This window comes from Phragmites australis, chromosome 10, assembly GCF_958298935.1.
Source record: "Phragmites australis chromosome 10, lpPhrAust1.1, whole genome shotgun sequence".
NCBI classification, from domain to species: Eukaryota; Viridiplantae; Streptophyta; class Magnoliopsida; order Poales; family Poaceae; genus Phragmites; species Phragmites australis.
Window position 1 is genome coordinate 34,520,437 of NC_084930.1, and position 23,420 is coordinate 34,543,856.

The following is a 23,420-nucleotide window of genomic DNA, read 5'->3' on the forward strand; positions in this document are numbered from 1 at the left end:
CGGAGCGAAAGGCAGCTCCGAGCCTCAAGGTCCTGGAGAACAACGACGCGCTTGCTTGGAAGACCTCCAGGCAGGAGGGGAGCAAAGACAACCACCGCGTCGTGCATTTTCTTGGCATCATCTTTTCATGGTCAATGCATGTCCTCATCGCCATCTTTTCCACAGCTCAGCATTTTCTTTCTTAATTTTAATGCCGTGGCACTTTGTGTACCTGTCTTTTGACTCTTTCCCCAACTTACTGTTTCAATGGACAGGTTAGTGTATGTGATGACAGTTTTCCTGACGAAACAATCTTTTTGATTGGCCAGTAATGAAAATCTCAGATACAGTGACGAAAATCTCCCCCCCCCCCTTCCCTCTCCCTCCCGCCATCACTCTTCAAGAATCGCAGCACTATCGTAAGTTCCATGACTGTCTTAAAATGATGGATTGCTAATATTGGCAGACATATCAATGAAAACTAGGAGACATATGATATACTAAAACTCACCATGACCACTGCTGCGCTCTCCTCATCTACTGTAGATACCCCAAATCCTCTGAAAAGGAACTTCTTGTATTCTGCGTTGTCTAGAAACATGTTGGCTGATGATCCTTTAAGCCCATAGACAACTTGTGGAGTTGTCGGTAAGCAGAAACTATCATTGCATCTTTCAAGTTTTACCTGAAGAAATTTCACAATTAGTATGCAGTGATTGTCATTATCAAACGTGTATTCGTTATGCTACTGATAAGATATATAGTTTGTATCTCTCACCTTAAAGTTGCTCTGCGATTTTGAACAATGCTGAATAAACAGGTAGTCAGAAAACTTCTTCCATAAACTCACCCACTCTATGACCCTGTTTAGTAGGGATCTAGATCCTGGATTTATTGGAGCTGGTCATATTCAGCTTAGTCCTGCCGATGACTCTTTTAATGATTTGAACTTCTGAAATAGTCAGGAATACCGGAGATCATGGTAAGGGGTGGTTTGAAGTGTTATAAGGTTGATGCTAAATTATGTGCAAAGCTGCAAACTACTTCGAAGTTGTGCTTAGAAATTATCTTCTATTTCTAGACCAGATGTTTCTGCCTGCAACTGGTGGGATCAGATTCTATTAATGTAAGTTGTAATTGTAACATAGAAAATCTTCACATATTTCTTAAAGCACCGATCAAATTCGCCAATTTGATTCAACTTTACTCAGGGGCATTTTGAGTCAGCAGTGCACAGTTTTTTTCCCCTCGCTAGAATACTGGATTGAGAGGTAATCAGATTCCAGGGACCTGTAATCTGTAACTTGGTTTGTGAGTCAATCTCTTTGTTTTCTGTTTGAGAGTAAGTAGTATGTTATTTTTCTCGTGGGTTTATTTCTTCTGAGGCAACAGATTAGACTGGCATGGTTTTATTTTTTGCTTTTCTGGGATGTGGACCCCGTTTTTTAAACTATTATCCAAGAACAGGGAAATTATGCACATAATGTAGTTGTCAATTTGTATCTGAAAGCATCTCATCTTCAGCTTAGACGGGAACTGATCAAAGAGGATTTTTAAATATTTTTTAAGGACAAGGCTAACCCATGCACGGCATGCTACTGCCCGTCCGCCTGTACATCATAATTAGGAATCTACTTGATTATGTGTCCTCCAAATTAGGTCAACTAGACAAATTAGGCACCCTTCTCGTGGGAGCCCGCATTCCACTTCTCCTGCCCCGCATGTGTCACATGGATTCACCGGAGATCATTAGATGTATTCACCGAATCCGGTTGATTCATTAGATAGGGGAGCAGTAAAAGAACCCAATTCAAGGATGTATAGAACATAAACACAGTTGTGAACTTTGTTAAAAAATGTAAGCAAATCAGTATGAATATAAAAGGCAATTTAGTAAACATGTCAAGGCAAACATCAAATCAATTTGCTCCCATGTTTAGAAAAGCAAGTTGTTGCATACTGCGATCAATTCTAGTTTGGGAGCAAGTTGTGCAAAATTCAAAAACAATTGAGCAAATCGGTAGAAAACTAGAAGCAATTTGTTACACGTTCGCAAGCAAATACATACAACCTGATAAAGTAAGTTGTTACATACTCACCCTGTTCTACTTGACCTCCTTTTGTGCATGGTGAACTTAAGCATGATAAGGAGAACCTATACGTACTCATTCCAGACAAGTGCAGCATCCATACGAAAAAGAACTCGTCGTGGAGCACAAGCATGACGAGTGTGAGACAGATCTGCGTGTGCAGCTGCCGCGGGGATGGATCAATATGACAGAGGAGCACCGTGGAGGTGCTGAGGTTTGATGAGCATGTGATACTCGGTAAGCATAAAAGAATTGCTTATGATAAGTAAAAAAATAATTGTGAAAAGATACAATATTGCTTATCTCGAGCTTGTGCTATGGATGTCTGTTTGGCGACACCGAGCTAGACCTCCAACAGCGAATGCCTAATCCTCAACGTAGAGGCACATTGATTGCCACGGATGAAGAGCTTGTGGTCGCCGTCAGTGCCAAAGGATGAGGCTTCAGCTTCGCCGTCAAGGATAGTGACAATCCTCCTAATCTGATGCTATAGGCATCTGTTTGGCGACATCAAGCCAGATCTTCAGCAGCAAATGCTAGCCGCGTCTCAGGTCCTCAGAGTTAGCCTCCTCGATCATGACCACGAGCCCATGCGGGCATAACTCCTATAACATATTAAGCCGCACTCGCTATGACAACCAATCTGATTATTGTGATGATCTGACGAGGGTTGAGAAACAAGAGAGAAGGATGTTGATGGACAACGCTTTCAATACGAAATGAAAAAAAATACACACTTAAAATTTAGTCTTGGAGGGAAATTCGGGGCCCGTGCATCACCATCCTGGCCCGCAGTTGGCAGCCGGCGCTAATCACGCCACCCCACCGGACCAGATGAATGATTGGAATAAGAAGAAACCGTCCGGTTCGCGTCTGCTGCACGATTCTATTCCATTCCATTCGGTTCGGTTCAGCACGAGCCCCACCCCGATCCATCCGCTCGCTAGGGTTCACGCCATGGCTCCACCACCGTCCGACCAGCCGCCCGCCGCCGGGCCTGCCGAGATCTCCAAGGTCCTCATCGTCATAGGTAATCCCCCCTTTCAAGCCTCCGCCGCTTCCACTCCATCGTAAGGCCGGCTCCTCGCTTCGCTCACTCTGCTGGTGTTGCCTTTTTCTCCAGCGATGCAGACGGAGGCGATGCCGCTCGTCACCAAGCTCAAGCTCGTCGAGGCGGCCGCCGGCGAATCCATGTTGGTGCCTTCTCCTTTACCCACTTTTACTTGTCGTTCGTTCTGCTTCCATCTCATGATCTGTGTGTGCACAACGGTTTACCAGCCCATTGAATTAGGGATTTCAAATCAATAGCAGGCAGGTGGCTATGGAAACTGTTATTGCGATACTGAAACGAGTAATGAATTAGGAATTGATTTCCAGCCTTTGTTTGGCAGGTTCACTGAACAATTAACCACTATGCTATTATGTTCAAGAAAGGCAAACTTTTTTTATGGAACTGTACCCTTTTTAGTGTAAAATTGGCTAGGATGGCATCCATTTTTATGATTCCACAGCAACTTGCATGACATCCTCAAGCTAACACTGTTATTTGCTATATGGATCTTGCAGGTTTCCTAAATGTGCCCCTTGGATTAGATATCACGGCAACTACAAAGGCCTCCACATTGACCTAGTTTGGCCTGGAAAAGATCCTGCTCTCGGTAAGTTCTGATTCATGTGCTGGTTTCACCGGTTGGTTGTCGAGATGCATTCTTAGTATGCCTTTTACAAGGTTGTAGTAATGTTATTCTCTTTGAGATAGTTCTCCATCAATCAGCTTAATTTCTAACCAGGAACTGTTTTTTTTTTCCCAGGAGTGGACAGTGTTGGTACGGTATCGGCAGCTCTTGTGACTTATGCATCCATTCAAACATTTAAGCCGGACCTTATCATTAATGCTGGCACTGCTGGTGGCTTCAAGGTAGGGTTTGACTGCATCACATGTTTGGTGCCACCATCTATGTACTTGTACTATATCTTTGCCAATGTTTGCCTTCTATATTCTCTGTTTGACAATCTGATTGCTTGTGTTGTAGGCCAAAGGAGCAAGCATTGGAGATGTCTTCCTAGCATCAGATGTTGCATTCCATGACAGGAGAATACCAATACCTGTGAGTCTTGTCTCACATTTCTAGTATATGTGTTGTGGGGGGTTACATCCATTTTATCCATTATAGTTAGCAATTAGCAAGTCATTTATGTGCCAACACTACATAATTAGTTTTATCTAATGAATATTCCTTATTCAATCTTTTTTTCCCTCTTACTAATCAGTAATCAGGGTTTCCTTGCGCCCCCCCCCCCGGTACCATTATGACTAATGATTTAGATTTACCATGTATATCGCTTGTTCAATATTGCGGCTAGAATTATATAATTCTTTTTATTTTAATGCGATTTCTTATCTAGCTATTATTGTTCTTTTTCCATTCTCTTTTCAAACTTCAGTTATATTGATATAATGATATGAACTTCTTGGTATATATGCACAGGTTTTTGACATGTACGGAGTTGGAGCACGAAAAACACTTGCAACCCCTAATATCTTGAAGGAACTCAATTTGAAGGTAATCTGTAGCTATCTGCAGCTGCCAACGTGCTGAAGAATTTTCTTACACGTTAACGTATGCCTGTTGCTATTTCCTTTGGATCAGTATAATTTCTGAGATAATTTTGTAGGTTTCAGTGGGAAATTTGTAGCAATTTATGGACAACCTCAACAGGACTTGTATTACTTACTTCTCAAACATCACTTGCTTTATTTCAGGTTGGCAAGTTGTCAACTGGTGACTCTCTGGATATGTCTCCCCAGGATGAGGCAGCAATACTGAGGAATGATGCTACCATCAAGGATATGGAGGTATGCACTTCTCATCAAGCAGTCAGCTTATGAATACATGCTAACAGCAAGAAAACGGAGCTACGCAAACCTTACTTCCTCTGTTGAAAAGCATCCTTCATTTATTCTAGGACCATTTTTAGAAACCTTACATCTGTGGTAGTTATATGGTTGAAATAGGCAGGCACAGACCATGGTTTAGTTGTTAGCTGATATCTTTAAAGTTAATAGGCAGTGGAAAATTTATTGAACAGCATGAAGCAATTGCATTGAGTGTACTGGTATTCAGTATGAAGTTCAGAAGGCAGCTGCTGCGTTGCTCTTATCTTCTTTGCCTGCTTCGTTTTCACTTGCTAACAGTATGCTAGTTTTTGTTTCCCTTATTTACCTTCGCAGGGAGCAGCGGTGGCATACGTTGCCGACATGTTCTCAACACCAGCAATCTTTGTGAAAGCTGTTACTGATATCGTTGATGGGGAGAAGCCAACGGCGGAGGAGTTTCTGCAAAACCTGGTTGCCGTGACGGCAGCACTTGACCAAGCTGTTACCAAAGTGGTTGATTTCATCAGCGGGAAATGCATCTCTGATCTTTGAAAACCTAACTACAGCACCATGCTTTTCCAGATTGCACAAATGGCAGAAACTTAAAATCTGCTCATGCTATTACCCGATGTTGGTTGTATGATTTTTCTGGAGGGGTTTTATATATGACATTTTACATTCTCACCCCCCCTGTGTACAAAATTCTTGGCAACTACTCTGAGCCACAGTTTTGTAGAATATTTGCAAACTGTGCAGGGTAATGAAGCTAAATAAGGTGATGCATTGTGAAAATAAAATGGTGGGGATTGGATGCCTCATGGAATTAGCGAGGGATTATGATTCTGAGTTGATCTGTCATCACAACTTGGCTCGAGTTGTAGGCTGGATGTGAACTGGGATGCCGCTTTTGAATCTTTCAGCCTTAGGGCATGGTTGCAGTGACAGGTTTAGGCATCAACCCTTCCATTCCAGCTCTGAGCCTGTAAAACAGAACTCAATAACCACACATCGCGTTGGTGGCAATCTTGCATCCTGAAGAATGCTTTGACTTGAAACCTTGAGTTGTTTGGTTTCCACTCTCATTTCCCAATTTTCCACATCTCTGGGATCTCTCCAGCGTTCCATGGATCAAGTCAACTTCGGCTTCTTTCCAGGAAGATCACAAAGAAACGAGTTACATTGTTGTCTTAATTTCTTGTAAGGAGATGAACGACTTGTATATTTTCCAACTTTTTTTAGATCCTTTTCTATCTTTATACTAGCATTTTATCAAGTGACCAAACTACTTTTTCCTTGACTCATAGACTAATCAACTAAACAATACAATAAGAAGAAGATATAATAGAAGAAAACCGGAGTAAATTAAGTCACAGTCAACGGAAAGCTAACTTGGTCAATAAGATGTACTCATAGATTAATCAACCAACTACAGTAAAAAAAGCTTTTCAAAACTTGAGGTCGTTAGTGACAATACTTTAACGATCTTAACGCAAATTTCCACGTAGGAAAGGAGAAGGGAGGAAAGTCAGGAAATCTAGGGTTTTTTTTTAATTTTTTTTGGAAAATGTTTGCTTTTTCAATAAGCAGGGAGTGGGGTTTTTGTCTTTTGGCTTCTTCGTTGCCATTTCAATCCCCACCCAAGTCGTCTTCCTCCATTCCATTCCCTTGGCTTCGTCCACCATTAAGCCTCCGATCAGCAGCGCTAATCTACTGCTTTATCACCATCTAATCAGGGTACTCGACCATGTCGATGGCGGCAGTGGAGGTGCCAGTGGAGGGGCCGGTGAATGCTGCTGCTGCTCTCTCTCTCTAAATCCTTTTGGGTAGCTGGTGGTGCTGGATCCGGCCGTGCCGGAGCGTGACGCCGTGGTGTTCGTCTGGCTTTGTCTAGCCAATCGCCTCCCACGGCTTGAGTTCCTCGTGCCTTGCTGCTGCAATTTCGTGGGATAAGCTTTGCTGCGGGTTAGGGTTAGGGTTTGGTTGGATCTGGGCGTGATTGGAGTATTCTTATTCATTCGTTGCCATCTCCACGCGCAAATCGGTGGAGCTGGAGCATATAAGCAAGGAAGCATGCGTGCGTGCAGCGGTGTACCTCTCCCTTTGCAACTCGAGATCATGGAACCCGTACTCATGGATGTGAATTGTTGTGGAATAGATGAAGAGGGTACCCGGAAATAGGACTACCGTGCTAGCTGATATCCCAGATTCTAGGGCTTCGAGTTTATTAGGCGGTGCAGAAGCATGCATAGAAGTAAGAAGATAGGCCACAGCGGAGGCTATTTGCTAGCAATTTAGGCTTGCAATATCTAATATAGTGCCTTGAATCAATGCCTGGTCGCGTATGGTGTTTCAACTACCTTATGCATTTATCCTTATCTAGTTCTTTTGGTTTAACGGTAGCATGCCGCTCTACGAAATAAGCTGTACGTCATCGGTTTATGCTGATATTAGATATCTCACCATAATAAGCATGTTTAAATTAGGGCAAAATAGCTGGTTTGTTATTAGGCTTTACTAGACACGGTGTAAGCTTTACTTCCTGATGAAAGCTGAAATCGATATCAATATGGGTGGCTCACTGGGCTTTTGTAATTCCATAAGTGCATCAAACGCCATAAGCCTATTTACTCAACGAACCTAGATTACTAGCACCAGAAGCTTTTAAATTTTTACCAAGCTTAACTGGCATGATAGGAAAACCATCTTTACATGGTGTAAGCTTCTCCACATTAGCTAGCTAATGATTCTCATTTAATTCACCATGTACTTCTGTCGGCTGTATGAGTGGAAATATCAACCTGAAACTATGTCAGTCAATAGGTCAAGGGAAACCCAACTTGTATACTCTCTCAACTTCTCAAAGTTTTGCTTATTTATGCATGTCCATTATACACTGATTTTTGCAATTGTCGCTTCCTTGCTTTATTTCCTTTAATTTAATGCTCATTGTGGAACTCATATAAATGTTTTATTTGCTACAGGTGCGGACTGTGAAGGTCACTAATGTCTCCTTGAGTGCAACTGTACAAGACATTAAGGAGTTCTTTTCCTTTTCAGGAGAAATTGAACACGTGGAGGTGCAAAGGTTCGTAAAATTTGCAAAGCGTACCCAGCAATATAGCTCCTTTTCTTCATGCTCATGAGGTTGTTTCCATTTTTCTTTTGGCAGTGGTGATGAGTGGTCTCAAGTTGCATATGTGACTTTCAAAGATGAACAAGGTGCAGAGACTGCACTTCTTCTTTCGGTGAGTAATTGAAGGCCTTAGTTAGATTTAGTGGAGTTGTTGCAATCTCCTATACTCTACCTTTTTCTCTATTCTTCACTCCTTTGGCTTTAATAGAACTTCTACTTTCTTTATCATCACGTCCATATATCAAGTCTTGCTGTCTGATGTTCCAGATGCTATGACGTACTATATTAATCCATTTGACATGTTTTCTGTTTCCATAAATCTAGCTTCTGTTACCAGTTCTGACTAGAAAACCCCTCTTTTAATCACTGTGTTTGCTGATGATGGTTGATCACCATAGAGCTTCCAGCCTACCACTAAATGATTTGCCCAGAAAGAAAGTGAAAGTGGGGATTCTTTTTAGCATCATTTGCATTTTGCATAGGAATTTATTGTCCTTGCAATATTGTTATGCGCACCTTGAAAGATTACATCAATGCCATTCTGTTTCGTTGTCACAGGGTGCCACAATAGTTGATCTTTCTGTCATGATCGCACCTGCTCCAGAATATCAACCACCCCCTTCTGCCTCTGCTCCACGAATGGTATGATATGCCTCAATCTTTTATACTCATCTTTTCTGTATTACATTACTAATGTAGTAATGTGAGGTTGTATCCTGAATGAAACATGGTCTGCATGCATTTATTTGGGGAAATTAGTTTTTTTCTTTAACTTTGTTGAAACCATGCCACTTCCGTTTCGCTCCATGTTGTGTCATTGACATATGTCTGCTTCTTAACTACAACTTACATCAACAGGTGCAATAGATGTTCATGCCTAGCTCTAGTTGACAATTAGAACCTGTGACATTTTCTATTTACATTCCATCAGTGGATGGTCTGCTTGATTTAGTAATTTTGAAGATATATCCAATAATTATCAAACTAGAATTCATTCAACCTTGCTAAGAATTAAGGTCCTTCAGACCAAATTTTGAGTCATTTAGTGCGACATTCATGCCGCAGAGCTAGGTTCATGTTTGTCCAGAATTGTATTCATAATGGCAAAAGGCAGTAGATAAGCACAATTGCAGTGTGTGTGTTCGTCAATTTTTGTAGATAATTTGAAACGAACATTATATTCTGTTTTCAGAGTGGAGCTGGAGTCCCAGTTGGCGGAGACAATGTTGTCCACAAGGCTGAGGATGTTGTCAGCACTATGCTTGCTAAGGGTTTCGTCCTGGGCAAAGACGCCATTGGCAAGGCAAAATCATTTGACGAGAAGCATGGGTTCACATCCACAGCTGGTGCCAAGGTGGCCTCCATTGACAAGAAGATTGGCCTGAGCGAGAAGATCACTACGGGCACTTCCATGGTCAGTGGGAAGGTCAAGGAGATGGATCAGAAGTTCCAGGTGTCTGACAAGACCAAGTATGCATTCGCCGCTGCTGAACAGAAGGTGAGCAGCGCTGGTTCAGCTATCATGAAGAACAGGTACGTCTTCACTGGTGCATCGTGGGTCACCAATGCGTTCAACAAAGTTGCCAAGGCTGCCACGGATGTTGGGACAATGACAAAGGAGAAGATGGCAGCTGAGGAGCAGCACAAGGGTTCCGGCCCTTCTTCTGGGGGGCACTCGTATACACCCATCCAATGATTCTTTGGTGTGCTGTTATGTGCCTCAACGTGTTGTATTGGTGGATGTAAAACATAGATATAGAACAGATCAGGCCTCCTGCCATTTGTTCATCGTTCCAGCTGTTAAGTTTAGTACTGCAGGAATTTTGTTTTCATAGAACAAATAATTTGATGGTGGTAATAATGTATTCCAGGGGTTTATATGAATCCATGTTCAGACGGGTTCTAGTTGCATGAATTCTTGGTGAAGTTGTGGATTCACGTGTTAGGTCAAGATTCAAGAGTGCTAATTCAAAGCGTTGGTTTCGTATTATAAGCTGTACAACCACAGTGGGTCTAGAGATCGACGCTGACGTTGTTTGTGTTTCAAAACTGAAGTTATTTCTAAGTAAATGAGAAGATTCCCGCCTGTCACGCGGGTGACCCGGGTTCGATCCCCGGCAACGGCGAATTTTTTTTTCTGCTCTTTGTCAGTTTTACCATACTCGCTCCGTCCCATGGATCCTCACTTTTCTACACAGATTCTGTTATCTATTTTTGGTCATTTTAGCAGATTCTTGGCAATAGAACAGATCAATGGCATTATTAACTTCTTTGATGATAAAACAGAAGAGATGATTTTCATTCATTAGTAGGAACAAAAAGGCCAGTACAGATCTGGGAACAAAACCAAAGCAAAGAAATAGAAAAGCTATCTAAACGTATATGTACAAGCTATACAAAGCGCGGCTCAGCCACTAAGACAGTTTGGTGCCAATGACCACCTAAAGACTGAACTCCTCCTTAGTGAGAGTGCTTAAGGCGTTGATGAAGAGGTAAGTGTTCTCGAAAACATATTGGTTCCGTTCTTTCTATAGGTGACAATGGCATCATTAACTTGATAAAGTATCAAGCTGTAGATAGATGTGTCAAGTCAAGTTCACCTCAAACTTCCCTTGCCAAGCTACGCAAATGGCTTGTCCCTCCAAATTAGCATCACAGGGGTGGTCAGCCACAATCCACTGGTCAAGCTCATTACTGACCTTTCAAGCAAACAGCTTGAACATTTCAAGCTCCTCGTTGTGCTTGTGCCCCAATGGGAATCAGGCACCTGTTGCCAGTCATGGATGTGTGCATCCATCCATCCATCCATCCATCAGTGCACATCATTGTCTTGCCACTGCTCATGGCTTTCCCATGCTTCTCAGCTATGCCTTTGACTATATTGGCTGCTCCCTAAACAAGTCATGTTCCTGTTTGTAAAACTGGCTGAATCTGTAACGTATTCATGTAGGATTGCATGATCTCAGGGATCAGAATATGAATCCGCATTGTTCATTGGATACGGTTCGGTTGGTATTTTTTTCCTGAAATTAATTAGCCTGTTAGTTCAAGTGTCTTGAGAATAAAAGTTTTCTCATCCCTGTCGTGTACTCACAATACTATAAGAAATTCAATAAAATAACAAAATGTTACCCTCAGTACTTAGCAACCTCCCGGTTGTTTGGACTTGTAAGACGGAAGAAAGAAAGTCATCGCTGATAAAAGTAAGGTAGTTTTCGCACAGATATTTCTTTATCCTACCTGGCAAAAATTGGTGACACAAAGGTGGCCAAGAGGTTACCCGGTTGGCTTAATTTGGGCATTATAATGTATAATCCCATGGAGAGTTTGCTCAAATTAAATGAGTTTGCAAGCAACCATATCATCCTGAATTCCTGATCCTGTGGTTACAAGTCACGGTATTAGTATTTCATTAAAAGCATTTAAGACAATAAGTAGACAAGGGAAATAGCTGCAGACAATTCATTTCATTAAGGCACAGAACCCAAAACGGAGCATATAAATTATAACAAGTTGCACATATATATATTTTTGGTATCTCAGAAGCTGTGTAAGAACATTTCAGCTTTCACACTGTTGGTACTTGATAGTATGGATTAGCATAATCGGGTAGCTTGTGCTTGTTTTCAGGTAGAGACACAGGCACACAGGTTCAGGATTCAAACAGTTTCCTACGACAGACTGAATTCCTTCTGTGCTATTTATAAACAGCTGTTGTCGCCAATAGTACAGACATGCCCCTAGACAAATTAGTTCAGGAATGGTCAATCTCAATTCCCAGCAGAACGATATTGCTTAATCTACAGGCACAAGCATCAAGTTGACTTGGCAAACACAGAAAAGAGTTGCTTTGCACTGAAAAGACTTGGCAAACACAGAAAAGAGTTGCTCTACACGCACAAGTTTACAAGGATTTACCCAAGTTACTGAATGAAGCACATTGAGTCATCGATAACGGTATATTGTGTCCATCTCGTTGTCCACCACAGGAAACCTGCTCCATGAATGAATAATTCTAATTAACATCGCTATGTGATGATATCAAATCAGCAATGAGAAATTCAAACCCCCTACGCAAAATTTGTGGTATTTTGGATTTTCCTGATAATTTACCACTCTAGGACCGGATGCGGTAAACACCATCATATGCCGCCCCCGGTTTCAGCAAGGTGAGGTCAACTGATACATGCACCCATGCAACAGAGCCCGGCTTCTCCTAACTACCTAGCTTAGATTATATGATAAATTCTGAATCCTAAGATTACAGGAGCTTCAGGTCACAGCACTTGTCGGTTTATTTCTACACCGTGACACCATGGAGACCAGACTGTGCATTGCAAGTTGAACATATGAAGAGAAATTGAACTGCATCTGCCTTTTAAGTCAAAGTTGCTGCTCTAATTTATACAACTATATTCACCAAGGTCCATATCTAATCCAAATCAAATTATGCATATTGATCTGAGTTGCCTGTAACCCGCGATCTCTTCTTTCAAAGGAAACAAAAGCCTAAAAGTAAATTCACGATAACAATGTTAGAATTATTGGGGTTAGCTTATTAAATAATTCCTAATAAATCTCAAAGACCTATATTGTGAAGAGATGACCTATGTTAAGGTCTATTATCTATTAGTACCATATTACTAATAGAGATAGAGGTAGAAATATATATATATATATATATATATATATATATATATATATATAAATAATATGCAAGGATCTTTATCTCATTGGGTAAAAAAAACAATATAGTCTGCTAATTGAGAGTGATTTTAAAATTAAGAACGCTCTTATTACGTGAGTCTATATAAGAGCTAGAGTTTTGTCTATTTCTCTTTCTGTTGTGTTGCCGTTGTAGTCTACTCCATCCTAGCGTCGGCGTGCACCGGCAATCGGGAGAGCAGGTATCTGAAATACTCGTGAAAGTGCATCTAGGCCCCCTAAGTGGGTTTTGGCTTATTAATGACAAAACGATTAAAGAACTAACGTGCTTTGTAAGTATTGAACAGGCATGAGCATTAGTTGTGAAGGCAAGTGACGTTTGTCGCCCGTCGAAACAATTGAAGATTCATCGAAGGCTATTAAATAGGTCTTAAATTCTTTTCACTTTTGAATTTGAGTCTAGGATAGATTTTTTCCTAGAGGGATGTTTTTATTTTGCTTGATTAGTGTCTCAATGCTCAAGAGAACCTTTAGAATCACCTAATTGAGAGACACATTCACTCACGGACACGAAACTCTTTCTGAAAATTCTCTGAGTCCGGAGTCTCCGGTGATCACCGGATACTCCGGTACTCAGCGCAAGACCGGAGTCTCCGTGCTAGTCTCCGGCAGAGAGTCTCGGCTTCTGGTCCTTCTTTAACAGAAAAGACCGGAGTCTCCGGTGTTTACCGGATACTCCGGTAAAATGTTTCGGTAGCAATCGGAGTCTCCGAGGTAGACTCCGGCAGAGGCTCTCGGTTAGCTTTTAATCTTTTTAATAAAAAAAAGGACCGGAGTCTCCGGTGTTCACCGGATACTCCGGTAATATGTTTTGGTGGCAGTCGGAGTCTCCGAGGTAGACTCCGGCAGAGGCTCTCGGTTAGCCTTTAATCTTTTTGTTTTTATTTGAAAAGACCGGAGTCTCCGGTGTTCACCGGATACTCCGGTACCTGAAGTTGCCGGAGAGTCCGGCTTGTCTCCGGACTTAATCTTTTTGGAAAATCTGTCAGGACCGGAGACTCCGGTGTTCACCGGAGACTCCGGCAATTAAACAGAACTGTAACGGCTAGTTCTGACACGTTCGGTGACCGTTCTGACGCCGTTTTGGATTTAGGACCGGAGACTCCGGTGTACACCGGATACTCCGGTAAGCTCTGACAAAAACAGTAACGGCTAGTCTGTGAGAGAGTGCTATAAATGCCCCCTCTCTCCATAGCATTGAGTTTTTGGCTGTGACTGGTTTCCTTGAGATCTCTTGAGCACTTTAAGAGCATTCAAAGCCTCTCCAATCATCTCTAGAGCCAAATTTGCAAAAATTTGAGAGTGTGGTTTTGGAGAGAGTTCAAGCCACTTGAGCATTTAGTTCTTCATTGAGCATTTACTGCGATCATCTCCTTTGAAGCTTTGGGTTTCTAGAAGGAAAGGAGTCGCCCGAAGAGCACCCAAAACTTGTGGTGTGCCTCGGGAAGTTTGTAAGCATCTTCATATTGAGTAAGAATTTCTAGCTTGATCTTTGTGGTCGCTAGAAGAGGATAGGGTTGGAGAAGACCCGGCTCTTTGTGAGCTCCTCAACGGAGACGTAGGCACTTCTTTGTGAGGTGGCCGAACTCCGGGATATATTCTCGTGTTCTTACTTGTGAAACTTACTTGATCGCGTGCATTTGGTAATTTGTCATTTAAATTGCTATAGTATCAATCTTGCTAGTTTTAATTGTTATTCTAGCTTGGTAATATCTACTTGACCTAGTGCAACTCTTAGAATCTAGCTGTGGCCTTTAGTTCAAATTTATTCTGAAATTTCCTGTCAGGCCGGAGTCTCCGGACTAGACCGGATACTCCGGACCATACCGGAGTATCCGGACTTCACCGGAGTATCCGGCAGTTTAATCCGCTGTTTTTAGTTTTAAATTTCAGAAAAGCCTATTCACCCCCCCTCTAGGCACTTTCAATTGGTATCAGAGCCTAACCTCCTACAAGGCTTCACCGCTTGGAGGGAATTATCATGTCGACATCCGGAAGTCCGAGGGGTCCGAAAAATGATCCATCAAGAAGTGATGATGGTAATGGTAAAGGAAAGGGAAGTGAAGTTCCTTTCAATTATGATCGTTTGAATTCTTCTAGCAATTACATTTCCGTGCCTTCCGGACGTGCGCCATTCTTCGATGGTACACATTATGCCGCTTGGAGGCACAAAATGAAAATGCACTTGATTTCCCTTCATCCAAGTATTTGGAAGATTGTTTGCACAGGTTTTGAGCTGCCGGAGGAAGACCAAGAGCTCACCTCAAGTGAAGAACAAAATATGCATCGCAATGCTCAAGCTACAAGTGTGTTGCTTAGTGCCTTGAGTCCGGAGGAATTCAACAAAGTAGATGGACTTGAGGAAGCTAAGCAAATTTGGGACACACTTCAAGTTGCTCATGAAGGGACTACAAGTGTGAGAGAATCTAAAATAGAATTGCTTGAGGGAAAGCTAGGAAGATTTGTGATGGAGGATCATGAAACTCCTCAAGCAATGTATGATCGGATGATGGTGCTTGTGAACAAGCTAAGAGGACTTGGAAGCGAGGACATTGATGATCACAAAGTGGTCAAGAGACTTCTTAGGGCATTTGCTCCTAGAAATCCCACTTTGGTGACGCTTCTCCGCGAGAGAAGAGATTACAAGAGACTCACACCAAGTGATGTGCTTGGAAGGATTCTTGCTCATGAGCTTATGGAAGAAGAAGCAAATGAAGTGAAGATTCATGCTAAACAAAGCTCAACCTCAAGGCATAAAGAAATTGCATTCAAGGCAAGCAAGAGCAAGCAAGTTCAAGAATCAAGCACAAGTGATGATGAAAGCTCCGAAGATGAAGAAATGGCATTCTTTGTGAAGAGGTTCAAGAAATTCATGAGAAAAGGAGGCTATTCAAAGTACAAGAGAGACATGCCCAAGAAAAGAACATCAAGAAGGGCATGCTATGAATGTGGCGAAATTGGTCACTTTATAGCCGATTGTCCGAACAAGAAGAAGGGAAAGGACAAAGAAGACAATAAAGTCAAGTCATACAAGAAAGACAAGAACAAGATATACAAGAAGAAATATTCGGGTCAAGCACATATTGGAGAAGAGTGGGATTCCAACTCCGACTCGGACTCCGATAATGAAGGAGTCGCCACCATTGCTCTTCATGAGCTTACACCAAGAAAATCACTCTTAATGAGTGATGATGATGATGATGATGATGATGATGATGGAGACTCCCCAAAATGCTTCATGGCCAAGAACCGCAAGGTAAAATCTCAATCCAAACTCCTAGATAGTGATAGTGAGTATGATAGTGATTGTGACAATTTGTTCAAAGGTTTGAATAAAAATGTCATGGCTAAAATAAAGGAGCTAATGGATACAATAGATAGTCATGAAGAGACCCTTGAGAGGCAAGAAGACTTGCTCATCCTTGAAAAGGAGAGAAACCTTGAACTCGAGGAGCTCATTGCTAAAGAGAAAGAAAAAGTTGAGAAATTGTCTAAAGATTGTGATTTAGCAAATTCCTCAATTGCCGATCTTAAGAGTAACAATTTCGTGCTTCTAGAGAAAGTATCTTGTTTAAATGAAAATTATAGAACTCTTGAAACACAAATTGATATTCTTAAGAAAGGCTCCTCTAACTCTAGTGAAGCAATTTTACTATCTAATGCATCTACTAGCAATGGATGTTCTCGTTGTTCTAACCTTGAAATAAATGCTTGTACAACTAATATTGAATCCTTGCAAGCATTACAAAAGGAAAATGAGAGGCTAAATGCTTTGGTCAAATATGGGTGCATCAAAACTTATAAGTCAAAGGATGCACTTTACAAGACTATCCAAGCCAAAGATAATAAGCAAAAGAGAGGTCTCGGTTTTGACCAATATACAAGCAAGCCAAATGATCGTGTGGTATTGAATGGAGTGGAATGCCTCAAGTTTGTCAAAGGAGGCAAACAAGTTGATCAACCTACTCAAACAAGGCAACCGAAGGCTTATGCCCCCCAATGTTCCTTTTATGCTTCATACATGCTAAAGAGAGACCACCATGGTAAAGTGGTTGCTCTCTATGTTGGTCCCCGCACAAGAGATAGAATTGTGAAAAGGAATGTGTGGGTGCCAAAAGTGCTTGTGACTAACGCTAAAGGACCCAAACAAATTTGGGTACCTAAAATAAAGGCATAACTTTGTTTTGTAGGCATACTCCTCCGGCGGATCAAGTTGGGTCATTGATAGCGGTTGTACAAATCATATGACCGGAGAAAAGAGTATGTTCTTCTCCTTTGAAGAAAATGGAGGACCTCATGAAAACATCATTTTTGGTGATAATGGAAAAGGAGAGGTAATGGGACTAGGTAAAATTGCTATCTCAAATGATACTTCCATTTCAAATGTCTTACTAGTAAAATCACTCAATTACAACTTATTATCCGTATCTCAATTATGTGAAATTGGTTACAATTGTCTTTTTACAAATGAGGGTGTGATTGTCTCTAGAAGGGAGGACGCCTCTATAGCCTTCACGGGCAAGTTGAAGGGTAAACTCTATCTTGTTGATTTTTCAACGGATGGAGTGATGCCTAAGACTTGCTTGATGGCTAAGTCTAGCATGGGTTGGCTTTGGCATCGCCGACTTGCTCATGTTGGCATGAGGAATTTGTCCAAACTTCAAAGGGGTGAACACATTCTAGGACTAACGAATGTGACCTTTGAGAAAAATAGAGTTTGTAGTGCATGCCAAGCAGGAAAGCAAGTTGGAGCATCTCATCCCTTGAAAAATGTGATGACCACCTCAAGACCATTGGAACTTCTTCACATGGACTTATTTGGGCCAATCACTTATATAAGCATCGGAGGTAACAAATATGGCCTAGTTATTGTTGATGACTTTTCACGTTTCACTTGGGTATTCTTCTTGCATGATAAAAGCGAAACTCAAGCCATTCTCAAGAAGTTTGTGAGAAGAGCACAAAATGAATTCGAAGTAAAGATCAAGAGAGTTAGAAGCGACAATGGAAGCGAATTCAAGAACATACAAGTTGAAGAGTTTCTTGATGAAGAAGGAATCAAGCATGAGTTCTCGGCTCCATACTCCCCTCAACAAAATGGAGTGGTCGAAAGGAAGAATAGGACTCTAATTGAATCCGCAAGAACAATGCTTGATGAATACAAAGTATCGGATCAATTTTGGGCGGAAGCAATCAACACCGCATGCCATGCCATTAACCGGTTATATTTACACAAGTTGTTGAACAAAACCTCATACGAGCTTCTAACCGGTAACAAGCCAAATATTTCCTATTTTAAGGTATTTGGTAGCAAATGCTTTATTCTAAACAAGAAATCTAGAAGTTCAAAATTTGCTCCAAAAGTAGATGAAGGGTTTATGCTTGGTTATGGTTCAAATGCTTACGCCTACCGCATTTTCAACAAAACCACCGGATGTGTTGAAATTGCGAGAGACGTAACATTCGATGAATCTAATGGCTCCCAAGTGGAGCAAGTCGATACAAATGTCTTAGGAAATGAAGAAATACCAAGCGAAGCAATCAAGAAGATGGCAATTGGCGAAATCAAGCCCCTAGAACAAGAAAAGACTCAAGAAACTCAAATTGATAGGGATCAACCATCTTCTTCAATGCAAGCTGAACCATCAATGTCAATCCAAGATCAAGACGACAAGAGATCACAAGATCAACATCAAGACCATGAAGATCCGAACAAGTTCTTGAATAATGAAGTGGAAGACATCCAACATCAATCTCAAGTGCCACATCCACGTGTTCATCAAAGTATCCAAAGAGATCACCCCGTGGACAACATCCTTGGTGATATACAAAAGGGGGTAACTACTCGTTCAAGAATTGCAAACTTTTGTGAATTTTACTCTTTTGTTTCCTCTTTGGAACCTTTGAAGGTAGAAGAAGCGCTTGAAGATCCGGATTGGATAATGGCTATGCAAGAAGAATTGAATAATTTTAAAAGAAATGAAGTTTGGTCCTTGGTGGAAAGGCCAAAACAAAATGTGATTGGGACAAAATGGGTGTTTCGCAACAAACAAGATGAAAATGGGATAGTAACAAGGAACAAAGCTCGTTTGGTTGCTCAAGGATTCACTCAAATCGAAGGTTTGGATTTTGGTGAGACATACGCTCCCGTAGCTAGGCTAGAATCAATTCGTATTTTATTAGCCTATGCTACTCACCATGATTTCAAGTTATATCAAATGGACGTGAAGAGCGCATTTCTAAATGGACCAATCTCCGAATTGGTATATGTGGAGCAACCGCCCGGCTTTGAAGATCCCAAACATCCCGAGTATGTCTTTAGACTCCATAAGGCGCTTTATGGGCTAAAACAAGCCCCTAGAGCATGGTATGAATGCCTTAGGGATTTTCTTGTCAAAAAGGGCTTTGAAATAGGCAAAGCCGACTCCACTCTCTTTACTAAGAATATTGATAATGATTTATTTGTTTGTCAAATATATGTCGATGACATTATATTTGGTTCTACTAATCAACAATTTTGTGAAGATTTTAGTAGGATCATGACAAGAAGGTTTGAGATGTCCATGATGGGAGAATTGAAGTTCTTTCTCGGTTTTCAAATCAAGCAACTCAAGGAAGGAACCTTCATTTGCCAAACCAAGTACATCAAAGATATGCTCAAGAAATTTGACATGGAGAATGCCAAACCAATCAAAACGCCCATGCAAGCTAATGGACATCTTGACCTCAATGGAGAAGGTAAAGGTGTGGATCAAAAGGTATATCGCTCCATAATTGGATCCTTGCTTTATTTATGTGCATCTAGGCCCGATATTATGCTTAGTGTGTGCATGTGTGCAAGATTTCAAGCCGCTCCCAAAGAGTGCCATTTGATGGCCGTTAAGAGGATTCTTCGATATTTAGTTCATACTCCATACCTTGGGCTTTGGTATCCAAAAGGGTCATCCTTTGACCTCATCGGCTATTCGGACTCCGATTATGCCGGTTGTAAGGTGGATAGGAAGAGTACTTCGGGTACTTGCCAATTCTTGGGTAGGTCCCTAGTATCATGGTCATCCAAGAAACAAAACTCCGTAGCTCTATCCACTGCCGAAGCCGAATATGTTGCCGCGGGAGCATGTTGTGCTCAACTCCTATGGATGAAGCAAACTCTAAGAGACTATGGACACAAAACTCCCAAAATTCCACTTTTATGTGATAATGAGAGTGCCATCAAAATAGCCAACAATCCCGTACAACACTCAAGAACCAAGCACATAGATATTAGACATCATTTCTTGAGAGATCATGCAACAAAAGGGGATATTGACATTCGCCATGTGAGAACCGAAAATCAATTAGCCGATATCCTCACTAAACCACTTGATGAGCAAAGGTTTTGTGAGTTGAGAAGTGAATTAAATGTCCTAGATTCTCGGAACGTGGCTTGAACTGTTGTATACACTTGCTTGTTGTAGATTTATAGTTTTTCTAGTTAAGAGTTTGCGAAAACTGCATTTTGAGTGTTTTTCTCAAAACTATTTGGATTTTTTGATCTTCCGATCAAAATTTGTAACTTGTGATCATAGTTATGTAATGATGCTTGGTTGGCTGATCACATTTGACAAATTAATCCTCTTGTCCAACCTTTCTCCTTCCACTAAAATTTTATTCAGCTCTAAAATCTGCTGTGACAGCTCCAGGTCCCGGAATGTCCGGTGTTCACCGGAGTATCCGGACCTGACACTGTTCACAGACTCAGCGTTATTTTGTTCTGTTTCCAGTTACCGGACAGTCCGGTGTTCACCGGAGTCTCCGGTAAAAGTGTCAGGACCGGAGTCTCCGGTCTACACCGGAGTTTCCGGTGTCTCCAGAATTCTATATTCTTCCCCAGCCCGAACAGTTACCTCTTTTCATCTATTATCTTGTCCTCTCTCCAAACGACCTTCTCTCCGGCGATTTTGAGAGGAACTCAAGGATTTTCAAGTCTTGCTACGATTATCTCCTGGATTCAAGGCGGGAATCTCCGGAAATCTCTCTTTCTTAAAAATCCCCGGAGGATTTGAGCTCTAAGGTACCGTTTTCAACAATCTTCCCGATCTCTCAATGCTCTTGTCTAGAGTTGTTTTCCTTTGGTAGAATAGTTCCTAGTACCCTCTAGAACCCATTCCCAAACTTGTTTCATCCCTAGTCGGCCATATCCTCCAAACCCTAGATGGTTAGGTTTTCTGCCGGGGCCGACCGGAGTATCCGGTGTTCACCGGATACTCCGGTATCAACCTGCAGTTTCAGCTTTTCCTGTCCAATCTTTTATTCCTCAAATTCTTTGATCATTCCATTGCTTCTAGGTGCTCTTGCAATGGCCGGAGACCGTTTTGAGAAGGGTCGCACTTTTGAGAGGAAGAAGAAACAAAGAAGTGATCCCCTCTCTCAAAAATCAAGTGCTCCTGCCCAATCAGAAGATAGTGGAAGCGGCCATGCCAGTGGTGAAAGAGTTCGCAAAATAGCCGCAAGTGGTGGTATTCACATCGAGGAAGGCATAGCTGCTGAAAGTAGTGACAGGGACCTTGTGACCCTCTGCCGAACCAAATCTCATGCTATGCGAGGCAGAGAGTCTGCAAGGGGAAAGGGGCAAGCCAGAGTAACTGCAGGAAGAGGTCGAGGAACGATGCCTTCTACTGAAGAAAGAGGCAAAGGTGCTGCACAAGATAGCTCATCTGAATCCGAGGATAATGAAGAAGATCAAGCTGATGAAGTCATTGGTCCCCTAAAGCTTCACAGACCTCGGAGGACAGCTTCTGTTGTTGATGCTCCAAAAAGGACAGTAAACTACATGAAGAATGTATCAAGGGTTGTTAGTGAAAGGTTAAACAACCCATATGATTTTGAGAAGAATGTTGCCGATTATCGTTTCTGGAATGACTTTCAGGCAGACTTTTATGAAACGGTAATTTTGGCCAAGAAGAAGCCTATTACTCCCATGCAATGGATTGATTGGGATTATATGGCCAGGAAGAACAACCCAGTGTTCAACGAAGTGATTGCAGCCTGTGAGAGCAAAAGGGTGAAAGATGTTATGGCTTTCAGATATGATTGGTGCGAGGAGGTTATTGCCCAATTCTATGCCACAGTGTGGTTTGAGGGATGTGAAAATCCCATTATGCACTGGATGACAGAGGGAGTCAGATACAGGATCAGTTTCAAAGGCTTCGCTCACTACTTCCATCTAGATGTCAGAGATACCTCCAGGGATCAGATTCACAATGAAAATCAACTGACACTGGAAGAAATTGGGTTCATGTATCTAAATCATGGACGAGTTGAGTTTGGGAAACTCACAGGGATGAGGCCTTTCTATCGTTGCTTGAATTCCCTATTCCGGCTCACCTTGGCACCCAAGAGTGGGGATGCAACTACAGTTCAAAGTATCTCCAGAAATCTCCTTGCAGCCATGTCAAATGATCATGCTCCGTTCAGTGTGGCTTACTTTCTATGGGAGGAAATTGTTTTTACATCCAAGTCACCTATAAAAAGTTGTGGATATGCCCCTTATCTCATGTTTATCATTGAAAGGATATCCAAAAAGACTTTTGTCAAGGAGATCAAGCATGAACCATACAGAATGAGGCCGTTGAACATTCAAGCTCCATCTCCTTCTCCATCTCCTCCTCATGCTCCTCCTAGCTCAAGACCGTTTGCCTCGAGACGTGCTCCTCCTCGAGGGTCTTCCTTCATCAAGAGTGCTCTCAAAGCAATTTTCAAGATTTGCACTCACAATGCCACTGAAATCAAGAATCAAGGTGCTCGCTTAAAGAAAATGGAGGATCGTCAGAAACAAATGTACACATCCATGAATCTCCAACCCCCTTGCTCTCCTATTGAGTCAGATGAAGCGGAGAGTGCACCGTTTGAGGTTGAGAACCCTTGGGCATGGTATGATGAAGCTCAAGCAGCAGCCGAAAGCTCTCAACAACAAGCTCAAGACGATTCCTCTGACGGCAGCGAAGGAAGAGAAGACGTGGAAGACGATGATGAGGAAGATGGTAGCAGCGAGTAGGCTCCTTCTCTCTCTTTTTGGTGCTTGATGCCAAAGGGGGAGAGATAGTTATCCTTTATCTTAGTTTCCTTAGTTCTTTTTTTTAAAAAATCTCTTTCGCTGTTGGACAATTGGAGTTTGGCTTGTGATGAACCCTTGTACTATTTAATTTCATAAGACCTTTATGTTAGTATGATGATTGTTGCTCTTACATTAGTTTTGTGTGCTCTATGTCTTTTCATAATCTTTTGCTTCCCACTGATTCTAGGATATAGGGGGAGCTCTTGTGTTCCTCTTCCTAAAATAAATGCATTGTTGCTTAACTTTGCTTAGAACAATGCATACATTTAGGGGGAGCTTACCATATCTTCTAGAATTTAAAACATTTTCTTGTATCCTTATGTATCCTTTAATCGGGTTGTCATCAATCACCAAAAAGGGGGAGATTGAAAGTGCATCTAGGCCCCCTAAGTGGGTTTTGGCTTATTAATGACAAAACGATTAAAGAACTAACGTGCTTTGTAAGTATTGAACAGGCATGAGCATTAGTTGTGAAGGCAAGTGACGTTTGTCGCCCGTCGAAACAATTGAAGATTCATC

General features: G+C 41.7%; 3 protein-coding genes across 4 annotated transcripts; all 3 read left to right on the forward strand.

Annotated features, from left to right (window-relative positions):
* Positions 1–2,869: 2,869 nt before the first annotated feature.
* On the forward strand, positions 2,870–5,765 carry LOC133930999 (5'-methylthioadenosine/S-adenosylhomocysteine nucleosidase-like). Its single transcript, XM_062377807.1, has 8 exons — positions 2,870–3,099; positions 3,193–3,262; positions 3,636–3,727; positions 3,881–3,987; positions 4,103–4,177; positions 4,559–4,633; positions 4,834–4,926; positions 5,302–5,765. The coding sequence occupies exons 1-8, from the start codon at positions 2,904–2,906 to the stop codon at positions 5,497–5,499; spliced, it is 906 nt and encodes a 301-aa protein (XP_062233791.1). The 5' UTR covers positions 2,870–2,903; the 3' UTR covers positions 5,500–5,765.
* Positions 5,766–6,523: 758 nt separating this feature from the next.
* On the forward strand, positions 6,524–9,991 carry LOC133931000 (binding partner of ACD11 1-like). Of its 2 annotated transcripts, none has more exons than XM_062377809.1 (5): positions 6,524–6,712; positions 7,929–8,032; positions 8,117–8,192; positions 8,639–8,722; positions 9,273–9,991. In XM_062377809.1, exons 1-5 carry the CDS (start codon positions 6,692–6,694, stop codon positions 9,774–9,776), a joined length of 789 nt encoding a protein of 262 aa, XP_062233793.1. In that variant the 5' UTR covers positions 6,524–6,691; the 3' UTR covers positions 9,777–9,991. The 2 variants fall into 2 exon arrangements, with proteins under 2 accessions (XP_062233793.1, XP_062233792.1); XM_062377808.1 differs by having other exon boundaries at positions 6,529–6,730.
* Positions 9,992–20,661: 10,670 nt separating this feature from the next.
* LOC133931001 (uncharacterized) lies at positions 20,662–23,013 on the forward strand. The gene is made up of 2 exons (XM_062377811.1): positions 20,662–20,858; positions 21,133–23,013. The coding sequence occupies exon 2, from the start codon at positions 21,144–21,146 to the stop codon at positions 22,839–22,841; it is 1,698 nt and encodes a 565-aa protein (XP_062233795.1). The 5' UTR covers positions 20,662–20,858; positions 21,133–21,143; the 3' UTR covers positions 22,842–23,013.
* The last annotated feature ends 407 nt before the right edge of the window (positions 23,014–23,420 follow it).

Coding starts and splice junctions, on each gene's coding strand:
- LOC133931000 (XM_062377808.1), top strand. CDS start 6,692: ATGTCGATGGCGGCAGTGGAGGTGCCAGTGGAGGGGCCG. Junction 8,193..8,638: donor AGACTGCACTTCTTCTTTCG/GTGAGTAATTGA, acceptor TCGTTGTCACAG/GGTGCCACAATAGTTGATCT. Junction 8,723..9,272: donor CTGCCTCTGCTCCACGAATG/GTATGATATGCC, acceptor TTCTGTTTTCAG/AGTGGAGCTGGAGTCCCAGT.
- LOC133931001 (XM_062377811.1), top strand. CDS start 21,144: ATGGCCGGAGACCGTTTTGAGAAGGGTCGCACTTTTGAGAGGAAGAAG.
- LOC133930999 (XM_062377807.1), top strand. CDS start 2,904: ATGAATGATTGGAATAAGAAGAAACCGTCCGGTTCGCGTCTGCTGCAC. Junction 3,263..3,635: donor GCGGCCGCCGGCGAATCCAT/GTTGGTGCCTTC, acceptor TGGATCTTGCAG/GTTTCCTAAATGTGCCCCTT. Junction 4,634..4,833: donor TGAAGGAACTCAATTTGAAG/GTAATCTGTAGC, acceptor GCTTTATTTCAG/GTTGGCAAGTTGTCAACTGG.